At 44.5% G+C, this 12,935-nt stretch overlaps 3 protein-coding genes and 1 pseudogene across 4 annotated transcripts; 2 read left to right on the top strand and 2 right to left on the bottom strand.

The window, feature by feature from the left end:
• Positions 1–114: 114 nt before the first annotated feature.
• Positions 115–1,059, bottom strand: URA1 (LALA0S10e00166g1_1; the record flags this gene model as incomplete). The annotated part of the gene is made up of 1 exon (XM_022775343.1): positions 115–1,059. The coding sequence occupies one exon, from the start codon at positions 1,057–1,059 to the stop codon at positions 115–117; it is 945 nt and encodes a 314-aa protein (XP_022630220.1).
• Positions 1,060–1,625: 566 nt separating this feature from the next.
• Positions 1,626–2,213, bottom strand: LALA0_S10e00144g (LALA0S10e00144g1_1; the record flags this gene model as incomplete). The annotated part of the gene is made up of 1 exon (XM_022775342.1): positions 1,626–2,213. The coding sequence occupies one exon, from the start codon at positions 2,211–2,213 to the stop codon at positions 1,626–1,628; it is 588 nt and encodes a 195-aa protein (XP_022630219.1).
• Positions 2,214–4,714: 2,501 nt separating this feature from the next.
• On the top strand, positions 4,715–6,313 carry YCT1 (LALA0S10e00122g1_1; the record flags this gene model as incomplete). The annotated part of the gene is made up of 1 exon (XM_022775341.1): positions 4,715–6,313. The coding sequence occupies one exon, from the start codon at positions 4,715–4,717 to the stop codon at positions 6,311–6,313; it is 1,599 nt and encodes a 532-aa protein (XP_022630218.1).
• Positions 6,314–10,586: 4,273 nt separating this feature from the next.
• Positions 10,587–12,935, top strand: LALA0_S10e00100g (annotated as a pseudogene). Its single transcript is given in 2 exon segments — positions 10,587–12,671; positions 12,675–12,935. Coding segments are annotated over 2 exon segments (2,346 nt in total).

Genomic DNA, 12,935 nt, shown 5'->3' with positions numbered 1-12,935 from the left:
CGGTGTAGACTGTGGCACTCTTCTAAATGAGGAAAGAAAAACTCACGGTTGTGGCGATGATACTTCTCGGTTCATATGCTTATTCTACAAAGTAGTCTAATTTCCGATTGCGAACTACAAAGTTCGTAGCTGTCCGCGAAACTCTTCGATGGTTTTGTAGCCCTTTTGAGTCATCACTTCTTTTAGCTCTTTTTCCAAACGCTCAAAAACTGAGATGCCCTCTTCGTACAGCGCTGTCCCAACCTGCAGCATGGTAGCGCCACAAAGCAAGTGCTCGAAGGCATCTTGGCCCGAGGCTATGCCGCCCGTCCCTATGACCTTAATGGTTGGATTCAAACGTGTGTAGAAAGCACGTACGTTCGCCAAAGCAGTAGGCTTGATGTAGTCACCTCCAATACCACCAAATCCGTTTTTGGGCTTGATAACGACGCTTTCTGACGCTGCATCTACATAAAGACCGTTGCCAACGCTGTTAACGCAATTGACATATGCTAACGGGAACTTGTTAAGAATATTGGCCACGATATCGAAATGAGCGAAGTCGAAATAGGGTGGAAGTTTGACCCCCAGAGGTTTTCTGAAAAATTCGAACACCTGTGTCAAGATTTGCTCCGTCATTTGAAAATCGTATCCGACTTGGGGTTTACCGGGTACGTTTGGACATGATAGATTGAGCTCGGTGACACCTTGGAAATCACTGCGCTGAATAATCTTCAGAATATTGATATTTTCGTCCCGGCTCATGCCTGCAACAGAAAAAAATGGTGCTTTCCCGTCGGAGTCGTTTTTCTGATAATCAACGACATAATCGAGATAGTATTGGAAGCCTTTATTCGGCAGTCCCATCGAATTGATACTTCCTAAAGCTGTGGCATAATATCGAGGCTCTGGGTTGCCAGCTCTTTCCAAAGTAGTAGCGCTCTTCGTGATGAAAGCACCTGCCTTAGACCTCTTCAGCTCATCTAGTTCGTTAACAGTTAAGCAATGCACGCCCGAAGCGTTCATGAATGGGTTTTCATACTTCTGACCCAAGAATTCGGTTTTTAAGACAGCTGTCATAGTCCCGAAAAATCCAAGTTGATTGGATAATACTGCATATTGAGCTATATGCGATCCTAAATGATCAAACGAGCAACAGTTTTGTTATATAGGTAAGGTAAGATTCTTTTTAGCTTCTCATTTTTCACATCGGATGACGTGCGTCTGGTGGTTAGTTATTCTACAAATCGTTTAAAGTGAATGGTATGATTTACCGGCAGAGCTCGAATCATGTGAGAAGGAATCAAAATGCAAGGGCCTACCGGTAACTGGCGATCAACGTCAGTTAACACGCATTCTTAAAGTTCGACACTTGTTTTTCCCGTGTTCTCCCGCATGTACTTTAGGTGTTTCTTTGAGGCCAGCAAGGTGACAGATTAATGGCTATAGTCGTGTATATATCATCATAAAGTAGGAATCTGAGCTAATGGTAGAGATGTGCGAGTTATATTTCGAGTTGTCGGAATCTTTTGCATTTCTGTGAGTGTCTGTAAGTCACGCAGAGTCTCGGTTTCGACCCTTCACATAATAGAATGCGTACTGTACCTTTACGTGCAGTACCATTCAGAAACGAGGACTGTGTCATGCTACTTACAAAAGTCGGTACTAGTCTTGTCTCTCTCGTTAATCTCTCTCAACACCTTACAAGGGTTGCCCACAGCGACCACTCCTTCTGGAATGTCTTTCACCACAACGCCTCCGGCAGCGATAACGGAGTTTTTGCCAATGGTGACACCCGGTAAGACGGTGACGCTCCCTCCAATCCACACGTTGTCTTCTATAGTTATGGGCAATGCAAATTCCAGACCGTCGATTCGTCTCTGTGCGTCCAGAGGGTGACCGGCCGTGTACAATCCAACGTTGGGGCCAAAGAAGACATTGTTACCAATACGAACATCGACAACATCTAAAATTGTAAGGTTGTGGTTACTGTACATGTTGTCCCCGATGTGTATGTTACTGCCATAGTCACAGTAAAATGGCTGCTCGATTAAAAAGCTTCCAGCGCAACTTCCGAAGAGACTTCTCATGAGATTTTCTCTGAGTTCTTCATTGTCTGGATGCACATTGTTGAACTCATGAATCCTCGACTTGGCTTTCTTTCTGCCCTGTACGTAAACTTCGTCGTTAGGGTTATAGAGCTTCCCCGGAATAATTCTTTCGGTTTGGCTCATGAATGCAAGGCGGCAGGCGATCGATGGTCAGAAATTAGTTTCCACGTCAAGATGTTTCAATCAGCTCTAGCGACCTCTCGAATACGCACTTCACGATTCACTTTAAATTGCCCCATTATCTCTTTTCAAGAAACAACGAAGATGAATCAATAAGTAAAAGCCCTTATGGAAAGAAGGTTGTCTGCGGGCTGAGAATGGGAGACAAGTGTCCTTTGGTATAACTTTTAAAGATGAATCTAACGGGCTTGGTCAAATTTTGTTCGAACTCTATCACTTTTGAAGTCTCGGAAGTGAAGAAAACGCCTTTCTTCAGTATTCCCGAGGTTTCCAGGAAACGTACAAGAGGGCATTGAGAATTTGTATTCAAAGGCTCCAATGTTGTCGTAAATCTCGTCAACTTCCTGCAAGTGATAGATTTCACGTAAGGTAAGGAGTCTAATACATTTTATCTTATTGAGATACTTACAGCTTTGGTTATTCTGAGAGTGTCATTGAACAATATCGACCTATACGGTGCAAAATAGTGGGAAAACGATCATATCCTGGTTTTCGTGGGTGTGAAAGGACGGAAATACACCAGTACTCATTATATGCGTGATAAGAGAGAGAGCAGTCGAGAATGAAAGTTTTTGCAATGATGTCCGCTGTATCTTTCGAATTGTGCTCTCTAAAAAAGTAGGTTCCCAGCCAAAGTGATCAGCTGTGACTGAACACTTTGCTTCTTTGAAAGTTGGGTCTTTTGTTCCTCGAGTCGCTCATGCAAAAAGAAGTGGCGGGGCCAACACCACTTCAAAATACCCTGAGCATGAATGAATTCCCATCGTATTGTTTTCAATTTACATTCATGTCCGACGCTTACGAACAAAATCGCAATTTGATCCGGCAGGTTACATAGGTTCGAGACTAAGCTGTGCGTTACTGATTTCGTGGCCAAGAGTGAGAGTGCAAGGTCGCGCGACTTGAGCGATTAGGAATCGCAGATGTGTAATCCGTTGGGCAACGGCCACTGGCCGTGGGATTGCAGATCAACTCGCGAGCGGTAGCGTGAGGCAATGTTGTGGCAGATTGATAAAGTGATCTTGTGCAGTAGAATGACGTCCTTATGGCGGGGCGAGGTGACGGGCAAAAATCGTTTAATGTCCGCTGTAAGCCTCAGACGAAATTTTTGGAGAACTTTAATGCGAAGCTCTTTTTATCAGCATTGTTGTATGTTCCTTTGGGCTTATAAACTGTCTGTGGGTGCACAGAACGTCGTCTTCCATTTGAAGAAACAGGGCGCTCTAGTTGTTTTCTGGGAGCCGATGGTGTGGATCCGACAATCTGACGCATTCGGAAACATTCTCCACAAGCTGCCGCCGAGTGCCAATATCTCATGGTGATAAGGCCGGTGTATGTGAACCTATTTCTCTCTTGATCCTGATGCTGTCGTAAGATCACGTGCCCGTACATGTTGGGCAATCAAGCCTGGCACGTATTACTCTTTTATTAACCTTTTAGACAGGTTATCAGACTACTCGACAACAACGGAAAGTACGCCTTCGCTACATATCAAGCCTAGCGTACCCTGCGAAAAGTTCAGGAGGTGTTACTGTGGGAACATTTGGAACTTTCATATCATGCGGTAACTTTTACCCCTGACGCCGTTATTAAGCTCGTGCATTCTTTCGACTCCAAGGTCTTCTCTCTAAGGGCTGCAGGCTATTGTTAAGTGGTCTAAAGGCCTTAAAAATTGCACACAACATCGCACTTACAAATTGCAACTACTGAGGGAGCTTTTCTAAGACCTCCATCGTCCCAACAAGGACTCAAAAACGGTCCCAGCCAAGGTCGAGGTCACGACTCGACATGTGGCTCACAAGGTACACACAGGACCAGCTCTGGCAAGAAAAGTAGCATGCAACCAGAGAAAGACCTTTAGGATGGCGTCGTTTGTATCCACTGGGATATTATGGTTGAGTTTCAACTCAATAAACACGGCTCTCAAAACGACAACTGAGCTTTCACTGCAGACTTTCACTGCAGACTTTCACTGCAGACTTTTATTGCAGATTTCTTGGGTCCTAACTCCACGCGGATTTTGAGTTCACTGTGGCAAACAATTGTCACCTCATTTTCGACCTCACAGAGCCTCTGGGCTTGGCCGTACGATGGAAGCCGTTTAGAGCCGTGACATTCAGTCGCTAAAATTTCAACTTTGTCTTTACACGAAGGGAAAGAGTTGTCACCAATTACCAACAGAATTCTCTTGTATCAACACGAATTGGCAAAGAAAGGCAGTAGTCCATTGACCTTGAAGTTTCGCTTCGGGGGAGTCAGCGGGAGGATTGAACAACTATGGCTCCATGAACTGAATTCAAGTTTATTCGTTTAGGACCACAACGTTGCACTATACTATGAATTACTTCATTTAAAACCACATCAGCCTAGCCTCTTGCGTTTTCGATTCCACCAGTTTTCGGTTTGATTCAAACCAATAATTTGATCTTCCTCGACGCACCACGATGTCGAAAAACGAAAATATTCTAGAGGTTAATGACCTCGCGACATCAAATGCCGGAGAGGTTATCGTGCCATCGCGCTTGGCGGATGCTACTTTACATTTCATGGAGCAGCATGACAGCGAAACTCCGCGAATTGAAGAAAATGAAGAAAAACGGCTGAAGAGGAAACTGTTTTTCTTCATTTACTGTTTAGTTTTCGCAATAAACCTACTCCTTTACATGGACAAGGCCATCCTTTCTTATGATGCTATCTTAGGATTTTTTGAGGACACGGGACTCACTCAAAACACGTACAACACAGTGAATACTTTATTTTACGTGGGTTATGCAGTGGGCCAGTTTCCGGGCCAATTCTTGGCTCAAAGATTACCACTTCGTTCACTTCTCACAATTTTATTGGCGACCTGGACTTGTATTGTTTTTCTGCATTGTACCGCCTACAATTTTTCAGGCGTTGCCGCGTTGAGATTTTTTTTGGGACTAACAGAAAGCATTGTGATGCCCATTTTGATAAACACAATGTCCATGTTTTTCGACTCAACGGAACGGGCAGCTGCGCAACCTTTTTTTTTCGTTACATGTATGGGAGCTCCTATTCCCACCGGTTTCATAGCATATGGGGTTCTTCACATAAAGAACGCGAACATCGAACTTTGGAGAATATTCACAATCATAATTGGAGGACTCACATTTATAATGACGATTGTCGTGGCGTTAATGTTTCCAAATAATCCTACAAGTGCGAAATTTTTCTCCGTGAAGGAGAGAGTTTGGGTTATTAGAAGAGTTCAATCGACAACTGGGTCATCAATTGAGCAAAAAGTCTTCAAAACGCATCAATTTAAAGAGGCGATACATGATTACATTACGTGGCTTTTTTTCTTGTTTTTTGTTCTGCAACAGTTGGCGAACAACTTACCTTACCAACAAAACCTGTTATTCGAGGGTATGGGAGGCGTTGATGCTCTTGGCTCAACTTTAGTGTCTGTCGCGGGAGCTGGTTTTTCGGCTGTTGCGGCGTTGATTGCTTCTTTGTCAATGCTTAAGTGGGCAAACATTTCAACCTTTACAGCTCTTTTCTGGAACCTTCCACCCTTGATCGGGTCTATCTCAGCAGTTTCCCTGCCCTGGCACAACAAAATAGGCATATTGGCCAATATATGCATGGCCGGCCAAGTTTTCGGTATACCATTCATTATTGCTCTCAGCTGGTCGAGTTCCAGCACATCGGGCTATACCAAAAGATTCACCAGGAGCTCCATAAGTTTACTGGGGTATGCAATTGGTAACATCATCTCACCACAAATTTGGAGAGAAAAAGATGCTCCTCGTTTCTTCCCTGCTTGGATCGTTCAAATTATTTTGTCGTTTGGTTTGGCCCCCTGTATACTGATCTTTATCTGGTGGAAACTAAGAGGAAGGAATCAACAAAGATTGCTATCCATGGATCAAACGCTCAAGAGATTATCTGAAAAGTACGAACTCTCAAATGATCGAACAGATGAATTCAAGAACGGAAGCAACGCCAATGTGGTTTCGAATCTAGCTGTATTAGATCTGACAGATCTCGAAAATGAAAGTTTTCTATATCCATTGTGAACGAAACAGTACCAGATCTGCGTTTTAAGTTATTAGACCGGAGTCTTATATTTTCAAGGAGGAGCCGACGAAAGTTGGTCAAAGTCACAAGCCCAATGAAAAAAGCGTCGTCAGAAGGTTCAATTATAGAGTTTTATGAAAGCTTCTGAATTATTACTGGCAACCTACATGAGTTCGTTTCCGGATGAAAAACAGGTAGGCTGCCCAATTTAACCAGTTTTTGGAACCTCTACTCGTAACTTCAAACCTTTCTAACAAGTTCGTGCCGAGCCCTAAATCGTTTTATTTTTCGTGTCTTCCAGGCTCTGGCACGGTCCAAAATCGGTAGACTAAATCTCCGGTGGTAAATTTAAGCATTCCATGCATAGCAATCGCTTGATACCTCCCACCGCAATATGATGACCTCGAAGACTGAATACTTTCACATCGTCAGAAGAGTGCAGATAGGTTTTCAAAGGGAAACCGAAGCTAGGATCTGTAGCCCAAAGTTTCAAGCAGTCGAAAATGCTCGCTTGACCTACGGTAGGGTTGCCTTTTCCCAGGTGCCACACAGTTTTCTAGATCAATAAGCAGTTTCATAGCGTCAGTGGAATTGGAAAATAAACGCTCTACGCAGGAGTTCAAATTTCATTGCAGATTCATTTGTATTTCGTCTAAAGTCCTGTGATGAGCAGCTTGGAATTATTTCCTTAAAGCGAAACCCTCAAAAGATCTATCTTACTTGCCTAGATTCCAGATGTGTTTTGAGCTCTTGAATTCAAGTCTCTCGGCATGGACAGCGTTGTGACTGTTAGCAGTGTTTTAACAGCCTGGACTATCTAGAGGCTAACAAACTTTGTGGATGAAGCTGCGACAACTATAAACTTAAAGCTCAGAATTGGTCTTCAAGTGGTCATCTAGAGCTTTATAAATGTAGTAAATATTCGATTGAGTGCAGTTTCCAACAAGTCGAAATAATCTCTATTTTGAAGGCAACAACTACACGAGGGGATGTTAGTTACAATACAGCGCTACGAGCTGAGGAGATGAACAAGTAGTACGGTGCAATATGTAATAGATGCAAGGTAAACTTAGGATTGTACGAATGAGGCAAAGAAACGCGATAACTAGTGATTCAGCTGTTCGCAGGAAAATGAAAGTTTGTCTGCGTTCGATATAACTCATTTGGCGGCTAGTGCAATGGTTTTACTCAGCATCATGTTGATAATTCGGATCACAAGCTACCCCAGAGTCGCTCTCAAAAGCCCTCCTTCACGTGTGTTATGTTGAAATCAAAATTTTAAAGATTTGTTGTAAGAACTGGTATTTCAGATACTTGCTAAAGTTGACCAGAAGGTAAATAAAATTGAAGAAAGCAATTCATGTGAGTTTGAGTGTTTCAAATAACAGAAAAAGGCACTGTTCTAATGGTCATAAACCTCATGAGAAAACAACAGACAACTAACGAACTAGATGATGGATACTGCCCAAGCCCATTTTCAGTCCATGAGCATATCCTGATGGGTACCATGAATCACGAGACGACTTCTTCTTGACTAGCAAACTCGAAAGTTTTGTTGGTCATTGCGACTGTCTAACACCAACGGTCACCGCCTGTGAGAGGATGGTTTCCCTTCACCGAACAAGCTGGTAAGTGATAATTGTCAGCGTCTTCGACATTAGCCACTTGCAAGGGTCTGGCCGATCGTAGCACCGCATTTCCAGACTTCCCGGGCCGCTTACTTTGAGAAGTTTTTTCTCTATGCAAGAACAGTTCTTCCTGGGCCTATCTTACCATTCACCAATGATTGGCCTTGCTAGGGACGATGATCTACGCTCTCGAGCTCCTTCACAGCCCACCGTTACATCGTCACCCCATTCATTTTACCATAAACATAGTCTGAGCGCAGAGGTCTATCGGTGGTAAATAGTGACAGCCGAGGTTCTGTTTAGGGTTGCAAGACAAATTATAGCTCGAGAAAGCCTGCATCTTGTTTGCAACGGAAATACATCTCTTAGGAAAGAAGTCACAAAAGCATCCTTTTGCGGCGTCTGCAGGCTAGGTGTGAGTTGTTTACCAAAGAACCTGGATTCACGAAGCTTCGAGGTCTCTGCCTGGGCTTCCTTGGAACAGGCACAACATGCTACGTCCACCAGAGCAAGCGACATTCTACTTACACGATTCGTACTGATGCGGGTCTGCATATGACATTCTACACGTGCTCGTTCCCACGAGAGTCTCAAACTCAGTGTAGCCCAAAACAGGCTTGGCTCGGTCTGTGTCTCATTTCTAAGCACCGAATTGCATTGCTGGTAGTGCTGGTGACCTGCCTACCTCAGTTACCGACGACTGATGGCAGATATCGCTACGGAACACAGTAATTCGAGATCATTGGCACGCGGGGGGAACCCTGTCTCGCAAAACCTCTCGGAGTTTGAGACAGGAGAAAATGCAAGTGCGGCATTTCGATCTTACTCCACAGATTTTTCCCTACACATTTCTGAAAACTTGCTCAGTAGGCGCCCGGCTTAAAGGAGGCTTATGTTCTTTACGGAGTTTCCTGCATGAGTTACAGACCGCAGGAGGATTGCCGATATTCTTTACGTTTACGACCTCAACTAACTACGCAGGTTTGATGGTTCTGCAGTGTGGGAATTATGCATGCTTACTTAAGATAGTGCTCGAGGAGAAGTTCATCCAGACACCCTCGGATGAAATACTTTCCAGAGATGGAGCTCTTCGAAGGAAAATCGCTGCAATTAGGATACCCAACTTTTTCTTAAGTGACATAGATAACAGCTCCGAAGCTACAGCTTGTTTATCGTAAATGTCGTAAGCTTCAAGAGTATTCTATGTGTTTCCATTTCCGGACAGTCGTTCGAGCGTCGATAAATTGGACCACGAATCATATCGTAAATTTCCGGTACTACCTAAGAAAAAAGAGTTGGAAACGGTGGTAGCGGTTAGAGGTAAACCCGTAAAGTCCTTTGCACTGCGAGAATCTATTGAGCGAAGGTTTGTATGCACCAGTGCCTAACTTTCAACAACTTCGAGTGCAGCATTGAAGATGAAAGAAGAGGCGTCTCATTTAGGAATCTGACACGTCGTATTGAAAGTCCTTAGCACAAACCGTGGGCGGTCGTTTGCGAGGTGTCACATCAGTTCCGTTTACACCATGAAGACTTTGCTTGATTACGTTTTGCAAACCTTTTCATTTTGAGTAGCACAAACAACGCTCATTGGTTTCGTGGCATCTGGACCCTCTTACTTGCCAAACTCGGGCTTTTACCTTACAAAACTCGGCGATTTTGCCGATCCATCCGCGTTCTGGCTAGTCGACCCTTCGGAAACCCTACTTCTTTTTGATCTATTGACCGTCATAACCTTTTGGGCTTTAATGATGTCGAAAATCCCACTCACCGTAAATCTGCGGTTATTTGCCTACGAGGATAAATGTATTCCATGTCGGTCGCAGTTCATGTCATCTTTCCTAAACTGCAATGTAAATCTTTGAAACTCATCGTTCTCGAACCAGCAAGGTCCGAGCTGTTCTTGGCCTGCGTACCACGGTTGTTGCATTAAAATTGTTGTGATGTTCATGCCATTGGATTCCGTATTCGTATCTGCATCAAGTAACCTGCTAATTTGCGGGCTACACGCAAGAGAGACTCTTGTCTAACTGCCACAAATTTTGAAGTGTTTATTTGCGGCTGCCTCCGAAAAGAGAAATGCAGACCAAGGCATTGCACTGCAACAGTTAGTGCAGTCACTGTGAGTGACGAAAGTAGCTTTATTTCCCGAATAGTTGTGTTCCTGCTTGGCGCGCAAATCGAAGTCCTCATCAGAGTCCGTGCGATTTTCCGTCTTTAGAATTAGTCGCGCAGAGATGGATAATCAGTACATGAAAAATTCTGTCAGGGAATGTTTATCTGGCTTCTCAACAAGAGGGCGCTTAAGATACGAGATGTAGCTCGAAAATGGCTGCGTGGAAGGCAAAAATTGTTAACTGCGTAGTGCACAGAACAGTTCTAGGACAAACAAGCTCCCTGAGGCGTGTCTAAGCGTTTTGATTTCCGGAGAATTGTATGGTTGCCACAACAAGAATTCCAGGTACGAATACGAAGAAAGTCCGTTGAGCCGCTGTGCGTCAGAGTAATTAGCCCACACAGTGTTAAATAAACTTGATGAACAGATATGCTAACTGCTGTTTCATGTATATATAAAAGCCTACGTGAACAGCAGAAGTATGCCTGGGAGAAGCCATTCAAACCTTCCTTCTAATTACAGACACCAATGCACTGGCCAAGCTTATTAGCCTTTCTGGCTCTACCTTTAGCAGGTAGTACTGCCCAAGTTAAACAGGGTGGTATCGGTGCCTGTGACCCTAAGCTCGAGCCTAGGCCCGGATTTGACATTGAGTTCTTCAGTCTTCCTATCACGGGAAATACCGTGGGTCAATGCTACGACTCTGCGTATAACACTCAAAACTACTTGCACGGAGGATATCGTACCCACTCATACGGTCAACAAGCGCAAACAAGTAATGTAACGGATCTCTCCTGGACCTTCAGCAAAGTAGGAGCGGCATGTGCCGTCACTCGCAGAAAAATGCCTGCTAATTACAAAATGGATCAGGCAATTACTGTCACCAATTTCTCCATGCTAGCTACCGGTTATTTCACAGCCCTGCAAACAGGAACCTACAAGTTCAATCTTCGTTATGTGGATGATACTGCGTGGGTCAACATAGGTGCCGGCAATGCTTACAACTGTTGCACGAAAGGAGCCTCTCAGGATAACCCTGGCCCATTCACATTACAAACGACTTGGCCTGACACATCGAGTAGTATCAGCGTCGACCTGATTGCAGGATACTCATACCCTCTTAGATTGTTCTTTGCACAAAGAAACGGTGACGGTGGACTGAAGTTCACTTTCACTGACCCTTCAGGTGTTGAGCACACGGATTGGACCTCATGGATTTTTAACTACGACGATGGTTCATCGTGCGACATCGAGCCCAAGCAAGAGACAACGATTTGGACCGGAAGCAAAACTCAAACGACTACAGTTGTTTCTGTTTACACCGATAGTCAGGGACAGAATACCACCAACAACGTAGTAGTCGTAAATTACCCCACCACTTACAACGCTTCTTCAACTTATAACACGCCATACTCTGGAAGTTCAACAACGACTTACTCCACAAAAAGGTATACCACTACCGGAACGGACGGATACCGTACAGTCGAGACGATCTATTATGTGCAGACTCCATCAAAGGTCGCTACCACATACACTACATGGACTGGTAAGTTCACTTCGACGTACTCAACCGGCAAGACCATTGTGACCGGATCCGACGGTATTCCAACCACCGAGACAATCTACTACGTGGAAACCCCACCAAAGTTCGCCACCACATACACTCCATGGACTGGATCTTACACTTCGACTTTCTCGACCGGTGAGACCACCTTCACTGGATCTGACGGTATTCCAACCACCGAGACGATCTACTTCGTGGAGACCCCATCAAAGTCTGCTACCACATTCACTCCATGGACTGGATCATTCACGTCGACGTACTCAACTGGCGAGACCACCGTGACGGGATCCGATGGTATTCCAACGACCGCGACGCTGTACTACGTGGAAACTCCTATACCGAATCCGAATAATGACAAACTCATAGAAGGCAGTAATCCCTGCTCCCCCGACTCGAATAGCGCCAGCTTGACAGGGTTTAGGGCCCGGTTTTTTCCATTTATCTACAAGAAGACGCCTACCTCAGTGCAATATATGGTGAATGGTTATAACAATACTCATAACCTATTACATGAAAGCTCCGGAATCACAAAGCCTAACTTCAAGTTCCAAAGTCAAGGACAGCAAGTTGGCAGTGTAACATACGGTTATGTTTATGACTACTACACTACCATAACGAACTTCACATTGGAGCTCACTGGTTATTTTTCGCCTCCAACCACAGGTATCTACAAATTCCAATTTCAGAACACTGACGACAGTGCTATTGCATTCATCGGTAACGCAGCCGCATTCCACTGTTGTGACGGCAATGACTATAACGCTACTGAGTCCGACATCACACTCAATGCTTACAATCAATGGTCTACAAAAAAACGTTCAGTAGCATACGGTAAATTGTACGCTGGGGTTTACTACCCTATTCGAGTTGTGTACTACAATATCGGGAATTACGGTGTTTTAGACTTCACTTGGACTGACCCTCAAGGAGTGGCTCATAGCGATTTTTCGAATGTTGTTAAATACTTCGATGATCAAGCACAGCAGTGTCCTTATAACTCGACTTCAAAGGCCTCCACCACATACACTCCATGGACTGGCTCTTTCACCNCTGTGTACACCCCATGGACAGGCTCTTTCACTTCGACCTTCTCGACCGGTGAGACCACCGTGACTGGATCCGACGGTATTCCAACTGGTAAGACGATCTACTACGTTGAGACCCCAGCTGGTAACAGCAGCTCGACTGTGTACACCCCATGGACTGGCTCTTTCACTTCGACCTACTCAACTGGCGAAACCACCGTGACTGGATCCGACGGTATTCCAACTGGTAAGACAATCTACTACGTTGAGACCCCAGCTGGTAACAGC

This window comes from Lachancea lanzarotensis, scaffold LALA0S10, assembly GCF_000938715.1.
Source record: "Lachancea lanzarotensis genome assembly LALA0, scaffold LALA0S10, whole genome shotgun sequence".
Classification (NCBI taxonomy): domain Eukaryota; kingdom Fungi; phylum Ascomycota; class Saccharomycetes; order Saccharomycetales; family Saccharomycetaceae; genus Lachancea; species Lachancea lanzarotensis.
The sequence above is the reverse complement of the archived record's forward strand: the minus strand, read 5'-3'. Positions and strand labels throughout refer to the sequence as shown.